At 43.7% G+C, this 19,364-nt stretch overlaps 1 protein-coding gene across 1 annotated transcript in view; it reads left to right on the top strand.

The window, feature by feature from the left end:
• LOC124010395 (protocadherin Fat 4-like) overlaps nucleotides 1-19,364 on the top strand; it is a 100,077-nt gene that overhangs the window by 48,332 nt on the left and 32,381 nt on the right. The window contains exons 2-6 of the mRNA XM_046322793.1: nucleotides 7,237-7,368; nucleotides 11,237-11,498; nucleotides 11,839-12,189; nucleotides 16,481-17,403; nucleotides 18,173-18,347. Of these exons, the coding sequence (XP_046178749.1) occupies nucleotides 7,237-7,368; nucleotides 11,237-11,498; nucleotides 11,839-12,189; nucleotides 16,481-17,403; nucleotides 18,173-18,347 (1,843 nt within the window). The remainder of the gene's footprint in view (nucleotides 1-7,236; nucleotides 7,369-11,236; nucleotides 11,499-11,838; nucleotides 12,190-16,480; nucleotides 17,404-18,172; nucleotides 18,348-19,364) is intronic.

Here is a 19,364-nt window from a genome sequence, read left to right as displayed (position 1 = left end):
TGTTCAATGTTAAGTAGTGGAATTTCTTTCCTTCTTAATGCGTTTGAGCCTATCAATTGTGTTGTGACAAGGTAGGGGTGGTACTGTGTACAAAATATGTCCGTATTTGGTAAAAGACCAAGTCCATATTATGACAAGAACAGCTCAAATAAGCAAAGAAAAATGACAGTCCATCATTAATTTAAGACATGAAGGTCAGTCAATCCAGAACATTTCAAGAAGTTTGAAAGTTTCTTCAACTGCAGTTGCAAAAGCCATCAAGCACTATGATGAAACTGGCTCTCATGAGGACCACCACAGGAAAGGAAGACCCAGAGTTACCTCTGCTGCAGAGGTAACAGACACATCTCAACATCAACTGTTCAGAGGAGAATGCGTGAATCAGGTCTTCATGGTCGATTTGCTGCAAAGAAACCACTACTAAAGGACACCAATAATAATAAAGAGCCTTACTTGGGCCAAGAAACACGAGGAAAGGACCGTTGAAATCTGAGATTTTTGTTTGTCTCTGTGAGACGCAGAGTAGATGAACGGATGATCTCTGCATGTGTGGTTCCCACCATGAAGCGTGGAGGAGGAGGTGTGATGATGTGGGGTGCTTTGCTGTCGACACTGTCGTGATTTATTTAGAATTCAAGGCCAACTTAACCAACATGGCTATTACCCCATTCTGCAGCGATCAGCCATCCCATCTGGTTTGCACTTAGTCCCACTATCATTTGTTTTTCAAAAAGACAATGTCCCATCACACCTCCAGGCTGTGTAAGGGCAATTTGACCAAGGAGGAGAGTGATGGAGTGCTGCATCAGATGACTTGGCCTTCACAATCATCTGTCCTCAACCCAATTGTGATGACTTGGGATGAGTTGGACTGCAGAGTGAAGGAAAAGCAGCCAACAAGGGCTCATGTGGGAACTCCTTCAAGACCGTTGGAAAAGCATTCCAGGTAAAGCTGGTTGAGAGAATGCCAAGAGTGTGCAAAGCTTACTTTGTAGAATGTAAAATATAAAATATATTTTGATTTGTTTTACACTTTTCTGGTTACTACATCATGTGTTATTTCATAGTTTTGATGTCTTCACTATTACTCTACAATGTAGAAAATAGTACAAATTAAGAAAAACCCTTGAATGAGTAGCTGTGTCCAAACTTTTGACTTTTGACTATATATATAAATGTCTTCTGCCAACCCAGTGGAGATGCCCCACAGTTTGGGAACCACTGAGATTGAGGACCCAGTATTAATCTTTCCCAACATGCTCTCTGTCCGTACGCCAGCTAACTTCAAGGCCCTATCCAATGATTGGCCAAATGTGATTGCGGATAAATGTCGTTTCACTGCAAATAAATAGTGCATTCTGCCTATCATTTTTGTCTAATCATTTTTTTTATAGAATCAGAATGTTTTAATGGTTTTAGTGTTGAGCTCATTTTCTGGCATTACAAACATTCTTTGTATTCTTTTATTTAATTCCGAGCCAACATCTGAGTAATTTCTTGTAATGGCTCGTGATTTTGGCCCTATGCTATGATGAAGTGTTACAGTAAAATAGCTCCGGTGATCCAGGTTTTGACACATTAGTTCCAAGTACTCTGCTGCTACGAAATCCTTTTTTGGTGATGCAGAATGGAATTGTTCAATTTTCAAAAGGCCAATAGATAATTAGTGTTGGAAGTTGATACTTCCCCGAACTTTCACCTCAAGTCGTCAACAAGGTCTAATGACACATGTAATCATTTGGAAATGATTATTCTCTACATGAGACGCACCCTTTTCCATTTTATATGATCACATGAACCAGATTTAGCTTTCCGACATGTTGCATCAGAGGTTATAATGTGTGTTTGAAACGCTCTCTTAGAAAAGAGACGCTACTTCGTTGATGTTTCACTTACTCTGTTCAAGTGGAGTCTTCGTGATCACAGCAATGAGTAGGAGAAATTGTGTCGTGTATTACCTCATCTTTAATGCAGACCAGCATTGAGTTCATTAATTGGCGCTACCCACTGGTAGGAAATGCTGACTGACTCAGTAACTCACTAAATATGTGCTTACTATAGGGGGTCATGTTCAAAGACTTCATATCGTTCCTCCATGACCCCCCCCCCCCATCTCCCCATCTTCGTGCAGTCATCTTGGCATGATTGGGGGAAAGTGTACGCGAATCACTGCCAGTGCTTCCACCTTTTTAAAATAGGAGGCCGATAATAAGGGAAAGGGTATGTGCACCGGGAGGGAGTGGCCATTTCAGTACATTCTGTCACTGTTAGGGGAAGAGAAGTGAAACAGTTGGGAGTGTTCAGTGTCTGCAGCTTGAGCCTTTTTTCTGCTTGACGATATGGCTTGTTGAGACGGCAAACGGACTTTGTGAAGGGTCTCAATCCCACAAATGCCGGTTCCTACTATCAATGGATGACGTGTGTGCAATTCCTCACTTTTAATTGGAAGAGGGCTGGAAGGTTTTGCCAGGAAGTTGAATGCAGTGGTAGTTAAGGAGGACAAGGACGATTTTATGAATGAAATCATCTAGGGGTATATACAGTCGAAGTCGGAAGTTTACATACACCTGAGCCAAATACATTTCAACTCAATTCCTGACATTTAATCCTTGTAAAAACTCCCTGTCTTAGGTCAGTTAGGATCACCACTTTATTTCAAGAATGTGAAATGCCAGAATAATGGTATAGAGAATGATTTATTTCAGCTTTTATTTCTTTCATCACAGTCCCAGTAGGTCAGAAGTTTACATACACTCAATTAGTATTTGGCAGCATTGCTTTTTAAGTTGTTTAACTTGGGTCAATCGTTTTGGGTAGCCTTCCACAAGCTTCCCACAATAAGTTGGGTGAATTTTGGCCCATTCCTCCTGACAGAGCTGGTGTAACTGAGTCAGGTTTGTAGGCCTCCTTGCTCGCACACACTTTTTCAGTTCTGCCCACACATTTTCGATAGGATTGAGGTCATGGCTTTGTGATGGCCACTCCAATACCTTAACTTTGTTGTCCTTAAGCCATTTTGCCACAACTTTGGATGTATGCTTGGGGTCATTGTCCATTTGGAAGACCCATTTATAACCAAGCTTTAACTTTCTGACTGATGTCTTGAAATGTTGCTTCAATATATCCACATACTTTTCCTTCTCATGATGCTATCTATGCACCAGTCCCTCCTGCAGAAATGCACCCCCACAACATGATGCTGCCACCCCCATGCTTCACAGTTGGGATGGTGTTCTTCGGCTTGCAAGCCTCCCCCTTTTTCCTCCAAACATAACGATGGTAATTATGGCCAAACAGTTCTATTTTTGTTTCATCAGACCAGAGGACATTTCTCCAAAAGGTCCGATCTTTGTCCCCATGTGCTGTTGCAAACCGTAGTGTGGCTTTTTTATGGAGGTTTTGGAGCAGTGGCTTCTTCCTTGCTGAGCGGCCTTATGTCGATATAGAACTCATTTTACTGTGGATATAGATACTTTTGTACCTGTCTCCTCCAGCATCTTCACATGTTCCTATGATGTTGTTCTGAGATTGATTTGCACTTTCGCGCTAGGAGACAGAGTGCGTCTCCTTCCTGGGCGGTATGACGGCTGCGTGGTCCCATGGTGTTTATACTTACGTACTATTGTTTGTACAAATTAACGTGGTACCTTCAGGCATTTGGAAACTGCTCCCAAGGATGAACCAGACTTGTGGAGGTCTACAATCTTTTTTCGGAGGTCTTGGCTGATTTCTTTTGATTTTCCCGTGATGTCAAGCAAAGAGGCACTGAGTTTGAAGGTAGGCCCTGAAATACATCCACAGGTACACCTCCAGTTGACTCAAATTATGTCAATTAGCCTATCAGAAGCTTCTAAAGCCGTGACATCATTTTCTGGAATTTTCCAAGCTGTTTAAAGGCACAGTCAACTTAGTGTATGTAAACTTCTGACCCACTAGAATTGTGATATAGTGAATAATACGTGAAATAATCTCTGTAAACAATTGCTGTAGAAAATCACTTGTGTCATGCACAAAGCAGATGTCCTAACTGACTTGCCAAAACTATAGTTTGTTAACAAGAAATTTGTGGAGTGGTTGAAAAACGAGTTTGAATCCAACCTAAGTGTGTGTAAACTTCCGACTTCAACTGTAGGCATCCCACTCACAGTATCTTAGTCGATTTGACAGACTTTGTGAACAATTCCTGTCAGATAAGAAATCTTCTGGCCATGTTGCAGGCGTAGACAGGCTTAGACCCTGGCAAATAGTCCTTGATCACTTAAGGTATCATAATCGACAGCACTCGGGAGCCGTTCGGCCTTTGAATCATTCATGTCAGGCATAAATAATGGAGCCTATCAGCCAGTTATAGCAGCTGCAACTCGAAACAGTAGTGGCCTGAAACACAATCTTTTCCCCTGTAAACTAATGTGTTTCACCTGCACCACACTGGGGCGTCTGGGCCTGAGTGACAGGTTGAGCAAGGGAACTAAAAAAACTCATTCCTCCCTCCCTCCCTCCTGACCTTGCTTCCTCTTCCTCCGATGAAATGTTTCACCAAGCCTCTTTGATATCTCTCCCCCAAGGGAGCTTGGGTAATGTAAACTATAAGCGCAAGGCGTAATTATTTCTCATAACCGCACTTCTTCTCTAATTAGTTCACTCCTCAGAAATGGGCCGTGCATTTTTTTACACATCAAGAGGACACGGGTTGGAAGATAAATATTCATTGTTTGTTGACTTTGCCGAGTCCCTCGGCTCTGGAAGTGCTGTCGCTTTCCGTCTTGTTTTTACATGGTACATAGCGCCCCGACCGGGATGGCCGGCAAGGCCCCGCGTTAAATCTGAATCAGGGTCAGATCCACCACATCCTCATCCCAGACAGAGACCACTGAACAGCCCTAACCACTGATTCAGGATCAGATTAGTAAGCGGCCACCGTGGAGACACGTTGTAATCATAGGCTTATGAAAGCTGCTCTTGGTTTTGGACAGTGTTAGTACGTATTCAGACTTTAAAAAAGGATTTTCATCTGGCTGGGAATGAAAACAGTTATAGAAAAGCAATTATAGCGCTTAAGTCATCAATAAGAAGGTTCTCAATTCAATTGCCATACATGAATCCCCTCTCTCTCTCTAGGCGTCTCAATGGCTTTCCTACTGGGTCACCTTTAATGGACTGCCGCGCTTGAAAAGGGATCTGGATGTTGGCATTTGTTGGTAGTTCCAGCATGCTGCTTGTTTCAGAGTGGATTTGCAGGAGCACGTGAGGTCTGTTTTTCCTGTCAATGGCAGGCCTGAATAGACTCCTGTATCTCACCCCTCTCGGTGGTCCTGTGGCCTTGAAGCTCATTGTCTGCACGGTAAATGCCTGTGAGGGGAAACTTGGGTTGGTTAAAAAAAACTCAGCCAGTCCCATTGTGGACGTGACACAGCTGTTCCTTTTCCCATTTCCTATTGCGCCTCAGCAACCCACATCAACCCGCACAGCGGCAGAACCAACTGGAGGACTGAATAAGACTGAATAGGCATGCTCAGGAGAAAGCAACTCGCGGTTGAGTTTTTATGTCTAGCGAATAATTACCATAATCACTGTCAACATTAATGGAGATTGCAACGCTGGAGAATTCAAACCTGGCTTTTTATAGAAGCCCTAAACAAAAATGCAAAGGCAAATGTCTGTTGTGATTTAAAGCAAACACTGTTTACTGGCGTTGAAATGCATATTTGGGTTAGGGGATGAGATGTGATTGCGGAGTATGAGTGGAAAGGCAGTATTCCTGGGCTAGACACAATTTGACACCGTAATGTGTAGGTCTCTTATCTTCATTTATCTTTCTCTGTTACTCTCTGTCTCTCTCTGTCTGTCTCAGTCTGTCTCTCTGTCTCTCTCTGTCTCTCTCTGCCTCTCTCTGCCTCTTCTCTCTCTCTCTCTCTCTCTAATTCTCTCTCTCTCTGTCTGTGTCTCTTTCCGTGTCTTTCTCTCTGTCTGTGTCTCTTTCCGTGTCTCTCTCTCTGTCTGTCTCTCTTTGTCTCTGTCTCTCTGTCTGTCCATCTCTCTCTCTGTCTGTCTCTCTTTGTCTTTGTCTCTGCCTGTCCATCTCTCTCTCTGTCTGTCTCTCTCTCTTTCTTCTCCGTCTTTTCTTTGTCTGTCTGTCTGTCTGTCTGTCTGTCTGTCTGTCTGTCTGTCTGTCTGTCTGTCTGTCTGTCTGTCTGTCTGTCTGTCTCTGTCTGTCTGTCTGTCTGTCTCTCTCTCTCTCTCTCTCTCTCTCTCTCTCTCTCTCTCTCTCTCTCTCTCTCTCTCTCTCTCTCTCTCTCTCTCTCTCTCTCTGTCTCTCTCTTTGTCTGTCTGTCTGTCTCTCTCTCTGTCTCTCTCTCTGTCCCTCTGTCTGTCTGTCCGTCTGTTTGTTTGTCTGTCTGTCTGTCTGTCTGTCTGTCTGTCTGTCTGTCTGTCTGTCTGTCTGTCTGTCTGTCTGTCTCTCTCTCTCTCTCTCTCTCTGTCTCTCTCTTTGTCTGTCTGTCTGTCTCTCTCTTTGTCTGTCTGTCTGTCTGTCTGTCTGTCTGTCTGTCTGTCTGTCTGTCTGTCTGTCTGTCTGTCTGTCTGTCTGTCTGTCTGTCTGTCTGTCTGTCTGTCTGTCTGTCTGTCTGTCTGTCTGTCTGTCTGTCTGTCTGTCTGTCTGGCCCCCTGTATATAGCCTTGTCATTGTTATTTTAATGTTACTTTTTATTATTTTGTACTTTAGTTTATTTGGTAAATAATTTTCTTAACTCTTTCTTGAACTGCATTGTTGGTTAAGGGCTTGTATGTAAGTAAGCATTTCCCGGTAAGGTTGTATTCGGTGCATGTGACAAATAAAGTTTGATTTTGATTTCAACTAAATATGATCTGTCCGATTTAGAATTCTAACCGTGACGTCTATGGTGTGTTCGAACACACAACTGCGTGGTCTGGATGGAACTGTCCCAGTCGAACGCATTGATAAGTCCTTTCTACTCTTGGCACCGGACTAGCGTTGATCTCTACAGTGCACCCAGTGTCAACGTAAGACTATGTATACAGTATGTGAATATGAAACACGTGACATTTCAGCAGCTCTCCTCTCTCTGCAGTGTTCTGAAGAGGGGTAGAAGCAGGATTTGACCCCTGCTGGGCGCGTATCTGTCAGGAAAGCCGGCTAGGACGTGTCGCAGTGAACCGACCGGCTATACTAGTTGTTTCTGTTCATGGGAAACGGTTGTGTTCTTTGTTTCCCTCCAGGTGGAAATTACGCTCCAGGACGTCAATGACAACCCACCTGTTTTTCCAAACGATCTTCTTGACGTGACCGTCGAAGAGAACGTCAGCGACGGCTTCAAGATAATGCAGCTAACAGCCACAGACGCAGATGAGGTAAAGTCTCCCAGGATTGGCCTTTTAAAAATATATATATATTCTGTCTGTTCCTTGTTTGAGTACAACTCTGGGAGATACGTTCCCTCTGTCCCCTTTACACAGCGATGCCATCGTTATCTCTGTGTTACCATCAAAATGTGTTTTCTGATGTACATTATGACTAGTGTGTAAAGACAACCAGGGCTTAAGGGTGCATGGGTGGCGTACTTACACGTACAGCGCCCAACCTCCCAAATACATTCCAGTGCTCTTATCTGCGTGTATTGACCTCAAATCTGGAAATGAGCTGATGTGATCCTCTGTTGGGGGATTTTCAAAGAGACAAAAGAAAGTGGCTGCAGGAAGATTCTTTTTCTTCTTCTGATACCCATCATTTTTTTTCAGTCCAAGTCATGCGCTCTGCAATTCTCCTACCAAGTATTTGACCACAGCTTGAAGTTCTCTTGGAGCAGTCGGAGAACTTTTTGCTTTCCCCCTCTCTCTCACACACACACACACACACACACACACACACACACACACACACACACACACACACACACACACACACACACACACACACACACACACACACACACACACACACACACACACACACACACACACACACACACACACACGGCCCCCAGTGATCGTGAGTTTTGACGTTACCTCAGAGGGGCCACGAGTGTCACAAAGCCCTGAGGAGAGCGGCTAAAGATTGTCTCCTCACACCGGGCAGATTGTCCCTCCGCGGCCTCTGTAGTTCACATTACATCATTGGCTTCGCCCTCGATTAGAAAAAGGCTCCATCTTTCGCAGCTTAGGCAGGATGTGGACATAAAATCCAGCACTGAGCGAAAATCAGGCCCTCCCAGCATCTCCAAGGCCTGCGGTTACTCAGCCCTGCCAATGAGACAAGGGAACTGAATGGAAAGAACTGGGGCCATTGTGAGGAGGGATTAGTGTGTGAGAGAATATGGACTCATACTTAACGTTAACTTATGAGGCCACACGTTTTTATTGCACAGCTGTTACCTCACCAACCTCGCCAGTTAGAATGTGAGACAAATCATGCACAATCCATTTATGGAATGGTCATTGTATTCGGAATATAACATTGACTGTAAATCCTAGATTTAGGTCAATATTTTGACTAATCTGGCATTTTAAGGGCAACATTTGAGTACATTGTTTTGGACTCAAGTGAACTTGACCTCAGAGCTCTGATCTTGAAGGATGTGATATATGGTATCGAATGGGCGGCCGGTGTCTGTGCGTTTCCTTCTCACTTTTTCCTCATAGTCAAAATCAAAGGGGAAGAAGGACTTGAGCTGTGTTTCAGTAGTATCGAATAGCTTCCTTGCCTTGCTTCCTCTCCTTCCCGACCACTGATCCGAAAGTATCTTCGGGGAAAAGCAATATGATGAAACCTATCCAGTCCTTTTACCTATTAATGAGACAATTATAGAAAGGAAAAGGCACTAGTTTAGAGTATTGGGACGCAGCCTCGGACGAAGTAGTTGCACTCCGATATGATCATTAAACAAACTTCGATACAATATGGACTTACTATGGCGAAAGAGACGTTTATCCAGAACTTAAAGACAGAAATGAATAGGTCACTAAATAGTAGGAACATAACATTTCGGTTCCAGCTATTTCGGTCCAGATAGGGCCGGCCAATTTCTGCCCACATCCTAACGCAGGAAACTTAAGTTGCCCTGACACTAAGCGTACGGAATGCATTCGGGCCCGATTCAGAAAGCCACATGTGTGATCCACGGAGGCGTAGCCAAGCGCAGCAAGCTGTTGGCCAGCTGACTGACTGATTTCAGACATCATAATGATCCCATCCAATTTAACAGTGCTACATGTGGGATTCATGTGTGAGCGTATTAAAATGCTGTTTCTACGCATCCGTTTTTTTGCTACACCCATTTCCACCCTGGATTGCAATTCAGTTTGGAAAATTAAAAAAATGTGAGCGCTTTGCTCGCTCCCATAGTGGAGGCCTCTCTAGGAGAAGAAGAGAGAGAAAAAAATCACTTTTTGTCTTTTTGTGGAGAGAACATTCTCATTTTATTAGCATTCTGACATAGTGGAAAATATGCAGGTACCAGGAGCGAGCTTAACTAAGAGAAGTATCTAGAACAATGGGTGCTAAAGAAGCAAAACAACAGCGGAACAGCCAAAAAGACTGTTGAAAATACAAATGAGTGTGACTGAAGTGGGTTGCTACAAGACACCGTTACTGTGGCCTTGAATGATGCACCCCGAAATGTAAATATACGAAGACTCATTTCCTAAAACAACAGTTTCCGAGTACATCGTTATGCTATATGTACATCATTAGATTGATGCGTTGTAAATAGGGGCATTAGTACACATCACCTCTCAACACGTTACTGTGAGTCAGACTTAACACCTGTGTTGTGGCTGGCTCAAACGGCCTAGTCGTGTTTCAGGAAGCTCAGTCTCCCGACAGCTCTATGAGCCTCTCACCTTCCCCTGAGCTGCTGCTGCTGAAACTCATCTGCTAAATGAGTTTCCTTGTGCCCAAGTCTGGCCCGGAACCCTGCTCTTTAATTGTTTGGTCCCCCCCCCCCCTTCTTCCCACTGTGCCTTGGGATGGCTGTAAACTAGTCAAAGTCTTTACTAGGGAAGGTCAGGGGAGCGGTCAGCATCAGGGGGAGACGATGGACCCCCTACTCTTTTCCCCTCTCCTCCTCTTTTCCCCTGTCCTCCTCTCTCTCCTTTTGAATCCTATACGATAATTAATTGGCAGACGAAGGGTGTCGGATTCCGTTTTTGCAGCCCAGGTGGCTGATGGGAGTCCCAGATCCAGCATTCTGATTGAAAAGCCTGTTGGATAAATTACAATTTAAAAAAAAAAAAAAACACACTCTCTGGGTCTGAGGATGGGCTCTTTGGAAATGAATCTAACTCACAATTATGGAGTTTTGTCCTTGGTAAACTAGTAATAAACTGTAACTACTTTTTATTGTATATTGGCAAGATCAAAAGTATATATGAAATTAAAAATGCTTTTAGCTTTTGACCAGTCAAAACTAAAGACCTCTGTTGAAAAGTAGTAGCTTTTGAAGTGGACCCCCCCCCCCACTCACTTAGCATCAGACATCAGGAGATGGTGGTCTGCTCTGGTATTGTCCTCAGCGCCAACCTAAATGTCAAGATCTGTCACCGCTGTTATTGGGTTTTCATATCGCGTTCAGTCCTCTACTCCAATTGCAAAGGACCCTATGGCTTTCACATGTGTACTGGGTTGTACTTGTCTAAAGTATCAAGGGATCTATTAGTTGCATTTATAGAAGAACCCTATAGCCCCAGAGTTCAAAGAGTAAGGCCCCAAGAGAATACTGCCATTCAGCTCCTGTGAGTTTTTTTTCCCTCACCAGTATGACCATTGTATTCTGAGGAGAGCATGCTAAGTGGAAGCTACAATGTTGTAGTGTTTAAAAAAAAAATATATTTCACTCATTGAGATGTATAGTATTAGAATGTCTACTCTGCATTTATCCCTAGAATAAAGTGGTTGTGAACATGAATTTCACTCTCACTAAGATTCATCCTATGATGTCCCTCTCCCTTTTGGACTGAACAATGACTAACCCTATGTTAATCATAAAAGTCTCACGTTAAAACTTCATAATATAGGGGCGGCAGGAAACCTCGTGGTTAAAGCCGAAAGGTTGCTAGATCGAATCCCCGAGCTGACAAGGTAAAAAATCTGTCATTCTGCCCCTGAACAAGCCAGTTTAACCCACTGTTCCTAGGCTGCCTAGTTAAATAAAGGTCAAATATAAAGTCTATATGGTGTCTTTATACTCTAGAGAAAGAATAATTCACGTTTGTATTTCTCCAGGGTCCTAATGCACTGGTGACCTACACCATCATCAGCGGTGCTGATGACAGTTTCCGGATTGACCCGGAATCGGGGGACCTGATTGCCACCAAGAGGCTGGACCGGGAACGTCGCTCCAAGTATTCCCTGCTGGTTCGAGCTGACGACGGGAAGCAATCCTCGGATATGAAGCTGAACATCACCGTCAGTGACGTCAACGATCACACGCCGAAATTCTCCCGTGGAACGTACTCTTTCGACATTCCCGAGGATATGGCGCCAGGTAAAAGGCTTACTGTCGCATGGCGTTGCTTGTTGACTACCAGGTTATTTCATGCTTACTCAGATTGTGAAAGGTGCCAAATGAATTCCTGCGAAACGTTATGCCATTCCTCTTGAATGCCATGTGTCTATCCAAAGGGCTTTTAGTGCAGGACATTTTCTAGTTAGCTAGGTCAACAGGGAATCAAAATGTGGCACTTTTGAAGTATGGAATATGTATTTATTTTCCTAATATGGCAGTTGAAGGGGTTGTTTGGCAAACGTGAGGGAATCCCAATCCAGCCATTCAAAAAGCACTCTCAAATCCTCACTGTCTGACTGACTGCATATTGACTTGTCAGGCTCCATCGTGGCGGCGATCCTGGCCAGTGACTCGGACTCGGGGGTGAACGGTGAGATCACGTACTCCCTGGAGGACGACGACGAGTACAAGACCTTCCTGCTCAACCCCGTCACGGGGGTCTTCAACGTCACGCGGCCCCTGGACTACGAATCCCAGCAGTACTACATCCTGACCGTGAGGGCCCAGGACGGCGGTGGTCAGGCCAGCACAGTCAGGGTCTACTTCAACGTCCTGGACGTCAATGACAACCCGCCCTTCTTTAACACCACCGCCTACAGCACCTCGGTCACCGAGAGCCTCCCCCCTGGCTCCAGTATCATCACTGTAGGGGCCAGTGATGAAGATGATGGTATGTTTGTACTTTGTGTCAGTTGCTAATGTCCACAAGTGGGTAATTTGTCACAGCAATGACGTCAATGGATGGTTCACTGAAAACACTATAAGGAACCCCCATTTGAGGAACCCCCATTCGAGACAATTATGCCTCTTTTGGAAGTGAACATTCTCACAGTTTAATAAATGGCATATATGCTATCAGGAAAATGATCCTTTGGTTGTGTCTATGAAGGTCTTAGGTAACATTGGACTACGGAAATACAATTATTTCAAAGAACGTAACAGTATTTTCATTAGATTATGTTGCTGTAGGTTATATGGGAAACTAAGAAAACACTAAAAACACCACAATTCAAAGGTTAAATCCATCACAAAGAAAACATCATTTAATTTTGGCAGGTCTTAAAAGGGGCAGTGCAGTTAAAAAAACGTGAATTCCCCCCTTCCCCTTTTTTGGGGGGATGATATTTCCTCTCTGAGGTCGAAATAACACTCTGAAATTGTGAAAACTATGATAATTCCCTTTTAGTGTAAAAGCTTTTTGGAGGAAAAAAAAATGCCTTGGAATTTCATCCTGTTCAGGTGGAATGGAGTTTTTGTCCCACAGCAAAAAACACAATCTGATCTGATTATTCTACATAGAGGTCCTAAAATGACTGATTATTATCATTCCTAATTCTATGTTTTTCTTACCAATGACCAGTCATCTTTTATTTTCATGTGTATCCTGCTTTGAAGGGGTAAGGGGGGGGTAGGCCCTAGAGTCTAGACAATTCTATCTGGGCTGTGTATGTCAATATATTTACAATATATATATTTATATTTGTATCAACACGCCCACACGATCAAACTGAGTATTTCAATGGCTAAGGAAGCTCGGGGAAATAAATGATAAAAAATATATTTGTTATTTTCATGAGCAGTTATGATTTAAACATACAAAGACTGCATGGGGGCTTTGAGAAACATGGGAATAGGACATTTTAGAAGAACAGAGTAATGTGATCACTCTCAAATTCAAAGACTATGGGTGCAAGGACTGAGCATCCATGGTATCAAAATTCTGTTGTTAGGCTATACAGTGTTTGTTTACATTATTATTATTATATTATTATTTGTTTTTTGGACGAACATTGGAGTAAAACCAGTTTATATTTTGTGCTCTGATGGAGTACGACAGTTGATGTCAGCTCATGAGGCATATGTTATCTTTTTCAAGAATCAACGGGGCACAAAAAACAAACAAATGTATAAGTCCAAAAATAGATGTAGCAACTGCTGACTGCCCCTTTAAGTTGAATTACATCACTAGTATTTTCTGACGCATGCTCATGTGTGGAGCGCTTGGAACAGCGGTAATTCTTGGAAATGATATTCTGAAATAGAGCTCACCTCTTGAATGTTGGCATTTGACACAGGTAAGTGTTTTAGGGAATGCAGAATCTGCTCTTTCTTATGCTATTTAGACCTCAAAGAGTCTTACCTGCATTTAACTCTGTAGGAGGATTAGAAAAAGTGTATTTGTGGTGCTCTGTTTTCTGCCACTGTGTCAATTCCAAGCAGTGCCCATCTCTTCATTTACAATTTGACAATTGATAATATATATTTTCTTTATTTATTTAACTTTGTTTATTCAGGGCAGCCCAATTGAGACCAGGGTCTCTTTGTCAGTAGTGCCCTGAGAACAAACCATTGACAAATTGTCACCCAAATTGTCAATTTATTATTGGGCTCTATTCAAACCACATAGCGGATGTTCAGCGTTATAGCGTGATGATTGACATTTAAAGGCAATGGTCCCGCTTTAGCGGAGACTGCATTCACGATAAACACTGAATGTGGGCGGCAGGTGGCCTAGTGGTTAGAGCGTTTGACTGGTAACCGAAAGATTGCAAGATCGAATCCCCAAGCTGACAAGGTAAAAATCTGTCATTCTGCCCCTGAACAAGGCAGTTATCCCACTGTTCCTAAGCTGTCAAGAACTTGTTCGTCACTGACTTGCCTAGTTAAATAAAATTAGAATATGTCAACTCAATCTGAAATTCCCTTCAAATTTCAATCGTGGGAATCTATAATGCTTCGGCTATACAGATTGAATAGAGCCTCTTTCCTTTATGCTTACTAATATTATTTATATATGTGAAACAGGTGTCGATATAGTTTAGGTTTAGTTTTGATGGGCCATCAGCTGTGCAGGCGGACTGCCCGGTGAATGACTGGTGTTGAATGATGGGCAGAAAACAATGACCTGTCCTCTAAAAACTTCAAGATGTTAAGATTCTAAGAAGGACCGTGTGTTATATAGACGTATTTATGAAAAATCAAGGGCGGAGGGGAGCATGACTTTAAAAATGGCAGAGTAATTAAAAATGCAAATGAGTTTTGTGTCCACATTATGGTCTCGGCTTTTGTAATGTTCACATGGTTTTCCAGCATGTTGGTCATTGTAGCTGTGTTACAACATTTTGCGGATGCAATTTTATCCACTCTAGGGGGAAATATATAAACCAACATTGCATATACAGTACTATGCAAGGCCCGCAACTCTTTTTGCATGACATCAACACCTATAATGATAATGCTGTGATGATAAGGCAGTTCACTAAACAAAATCTTCGCCATACATTTATTTGACATTTTATTTCCTGTCACATTAGAATCACATTGTGAAATATGGTTCATTGGGCCTATAAGTGGCTTTGAGGTATTCGTCCATTTCAGGTGGTTACGGTTAGGCTGCTTCATGCTATTATAACAGCCCTTACCGTCCCTCTCCGACTGCAATTACCGCTCCAACCAGACCAGGCCTAATGTGGTTACTGTAACCCACATTCCTGGGGCAGAAGTCTGTCTTGTTTTTTCCCAACGTCAGGCTTCCTCTCTTCCACTGTCCACTCGCTCTCATTGACCCTCACTTTTGATTGTCAGTGTTTTCTCAATGTTCTCTCTGTGTTATCAGCACCACTAAACGTCATTGTTAGCACTTCCTGAAGTTCCTCCATCCTTGACCCCCTGTAGACGTGGTTGTAAACTGGGGACTTGGCCTTTTGATAAGGGATTGCTTGTGTACAGTAAACTCAGCTGGAGTGTGGGAAGGTGCCAGGCCGCTCTCCACATGAATACCCCAATGACTTGAATTACAGCCGCTCAATTTAAGTTCAGTTTTCCCCGGCTCCAGGGGAGGACTGAGGATTAGACTAGATTTCAAGGTCTGATAGTTTGCATTTGTGCAGTTACTGTAGTTAATGATGTAATTGAAATGAATGTTTCGATTGTGAGGAAAATCTGAAATTATAGAATGCGGCGGGCTTTCAGTAAAGGAGATGATTTTTAGTTGCTGTGCTGCATAAAAGCATTGTCTGTTTGGAGGAAGAAAGTGGAAGGCTGCTGAGCTGCAGTTGTTTGTGTGAAGACAATTTGTGGAAATGCATGTCGATAGCAATTATAAACTGGGTGGTTCGAGCCCGGAATGCTGGTTGGCTGACAGCCGTGGTAGATCAAGCCTTATACCATGGTTATGACAAAATATTTTTACTGCTCAAATTACGTTGGTTACCAGTTTATAATAGCTATAAGGCGCCTCAGGTGTTTGTGGTATATGGGCAATATACCACGGCTATGGGCTGTATGCAGGCACTCTGTGATGTGTTGTGCTTAAGGAACAGTACCTTAGATGTGGAATACTGGCATGTATATACTGTACTTGATACCATCTACTGTATCTTGCCTATGCTGCTCTGTACCATCACTCATTCATATATCCTTATGTACATATTCTTTATCCCCTTACACTGTGTATAAGACAGTAGTTTAGGAATTGTTAGTTAGATTACTTGTTGGTTATTACTGCATTGTCGGAACTAGAAGCACAAGCATTTCGCTACACTCGCACTAACATCTGCTAACCATGTGTATGTGACAAATACATTTGATTTGATTTGATTTGACATATACCACACCCCCTTATTGATTATTGCTTAAATATACAATTCTAATCCAGACATACAGTACGTAACAGTCATATCTAAGCAACCCAATATCAGTAGATGCCATTCAAAATGTTCGAGGAACAGTGCAGTATATCACGTGACATGTTCTTGGGTCTATTTTAAAATAGTCTAATCCCACGTTTTCTAGATGAATAATTTGTCTTGAAACACAAGGGTCCATTAAACTGTAATGACCCCCTACCATCAAAAACAGCTGAAGCAAGCACACAAAGCTTCTTCAGAACTTCACATTTTCTAGTACAAGTAACTTCAAGATCACTGACTCAAAATCAATTGCCATTGCTTGCCTTCCAGGTCCGAATGCCCAGCTACTCTACACCATTGCATCAGGAGATCCTCAGGGCCAGTTTGACGTCACCAAGGCGGGGGTACTCCAGACCAGAAAGGCCTTGGACCGAGAGGCCCAGTCCTTCTACAACCTGGTGGTTACTGTCCATGACCTGGCCCTCGCCCCCATGACCCGCTTCACCAGCACGGCCCAGGTGTCCATCATCCTGCTGGACGTCAACGACTGCCCGCCAACCTTCACCTCACAGAAGAGGACCTATATCCAGGAGAATACTCCAGTCGACACGGTGGTCTTCACAGCCCATGCCATCGATGCAGACAGCGGGCCCAACAGCTACGTGGAGTACTCCCTGAAAGGCCCCTTTGGGAATACGTTCAGCATAGGAACTATCGATGGAGACGTGAGGCTGGTGGGCGAACTGGACCGGGAGGAGATGTCGAATTATACGCTCACGGTGGTAGCCACGGATAAGGGCGAGCCGCCGCTGTCTTCAGCCATGGATGTGACAATGCTGGTGCTGGACGTTAACGATAATACGCCCAGTTTCTCGCAGAACATCTACGACATCGAGATCGAGGAGGACATGCTGACGGGCACCGACGTCATCCAGGTGTTTGCCAGCGACGCTGATGATGGAACCAACGGGCAGATCCGCTTCTCCATTGCTGGTGGCAACACCAACTCAGATTTCCGTATTGATTCTGTCACCGGGGTGATCTCGGTGGCCAAGCAGCTGGACCGCGAGGTGCAGTCGTCTTACTCATTGGTGGTCCAGGCGGCCGACCGCGGAAGCAGCCCGAGGGTGGACCGCTCGACGGTCAACATCGTGCTGTTGGATACGAACGACTGCCCGCCGGTGTTCCAGCTCTCTCCTTACTCTGTGAGCGTTCAGGAGAATGTGGGGACTCTCCCCAGGAACATACTACAGGTCAGTGTGGTCTTTCACTTTCAGTCAACCATTCTAAACTGTTATGGTCAAACGTTATTCACATTTCTGGACTGGACTTTTGAGCCATAAAGAAAGCACTAATTGATATGCCAGGCCTAAGACCTTCAATGAGCTAATGGCTTAACTACATTTGTAGGAATATTAACCCAATAAGTATGTGTATGGTATCCATTTACAAAAACATCAAGCATGGTGGTCCTGTTTTTGCGAATTAAATCAATTATATATGATACCAATCAGTTTTCTTGTTTCACTCTTTTGAGATAAAAAATAATTGCTTAAGAAAATATCATTGGTATATGAAATTGTACAGAGTTAACCTGTTGGACCCATTACGATCTAAAAACCAAATTGAACGAAATGGGTTCCTGAAACAACCTGTCTCCACTTCAGTGAGCAGCCACAAAAAAATGAAGTGTAGTTTGCCTGTATACTGTACAGTACCTATGAGGAAATGAGTCTGCAGCTATGTGGGAACAGCTCCAGTGGGGTGGGTCGCCACCCAAGAACACATCCCTGTGCCAACCTGGCTGTGGCCCTCTATCTGTGCCCTGGCAGGCAGCGCCCATACTGCGCTGGCACTCACTAATGAGTCCTTTCAGTCTCAAGATTTACGCCCAACCTCGCAGCAATAGGAGCGGGGGTTGGGAAAGACCAATATCAGATTTGAATGGTCCCATTTTTCAGGCAATATTAGGTATTGTCATATTTTTGGGAATCTCTGAAATAGTGTCTATTTTTACTCTAGGTTATGGCGAGGGATGATGACCTGGGTTCCAATGGCCAGCTGAATTACATGCTGAGCGGTGGGAACGAGGAAGGAGCCTTTAGTCTGTCGTCCAATGGTCAGCTGATCCTCACCCAGACCCTGGACCGCGAGACGCAGGGAAAATACACCCTCGTCATCACGGCAACCGACTCGGGTAAGAACACAGCAGAGAAACCCGTGAGGGGAGGTCAAAGCAAAATCCTTGTGAAAATGTGTCTAGTAACAAGACAACATGAAGATGGATAGCGGCCGCAATGTTTTATTACGTCTCATTGGTGTTCTGAAGTATGGCGCTCCTGTGCAAATGCATACCATATTCAACATGTTAGTGTCTATCATCTCCTTGAAAAGGGAGCATATCTCTGGCGAAGGATGAGCGCTCCTCTTTAGGAGGCATCTGTGTTGCATCACATGGTCATAGAGCAAAATATCCTGACATAGAACACATATCTGAACAGTCTGGATTTCACACTAGAAGCTACGCATTGTTTTTTTTCTCCCCCCAGAGTAAATTCATCTAAACATGCATTCTTTCAGGCTTTTTATGTACGCTGAGTGCACAAAACATTAGGAACACCTACTCTTTCCATGACATAAACTGACCAGGAGAATCCGGGTGAAAGTTATGATCCCTTATTGATGACGCTTGTTTAATTTACTTCAATCGGTGTAGATGAAGGGGAGGCGACAGGTTAAAGAAGGATTTGTTGTTGTTGAATTTTACCCCCTTTTCTCCCCAATTTCATGGTATCCAATTGCTAGTAGTTACGATCGGGAACACCGTGCACCTGGCGACCTGGTTTAGCGTGCACTGCGCCCGGCCCGCCACAGGAGTCGCAAGGCAGAATATTTAAGTGCCTTTGAACGGGGTATGGTAGTAGGTGCCAGGAGCACCGGTTTGTGTCAAGAACTGCAACGCTGCTGGGTTTTTCACATTTGACAGTTTCCTGTGTGTATCAAGAATGGTCCACCACCCAAAGGACATCCAGCCAACTTGACACAACTGTGGGAAGCATTGGAGTCAACATGGGCCAGAATCCTTGTGGAACGCTTTCGACACCTTGTAGAGTCCATGCTCCGATGAAATGAGTCTGTTCTGAGGGCAAAAAGACTGGGGTATGATCCTAATGTTTGGTATACTCAGTGTATATCCTGTATTTGATAGAATAGG

This window comes from Oncorhynchus gorbuscha, linkage group LG23 (assembly GCF_021184085.1).
Source record: "Oncorhynchus gorbuscha isolate QuinsamMale2020 ecotype Even-year linkage group LG23, OgorEven_v1.0, whole genome shotgun sequence".
Taxonomy (NCBI): domain Eukaryota; kingdom Metazoa; phylum Chordata; class Actinopteri; order Salmoniformes; family Salmonidae; genus Oncorhynchus; species Oncorhynchus gorbuscha.
Note: the sequence above shows the minus strand (reverse complement) of the source record. Positions and strands in the feature narration are given on the sequence as shown.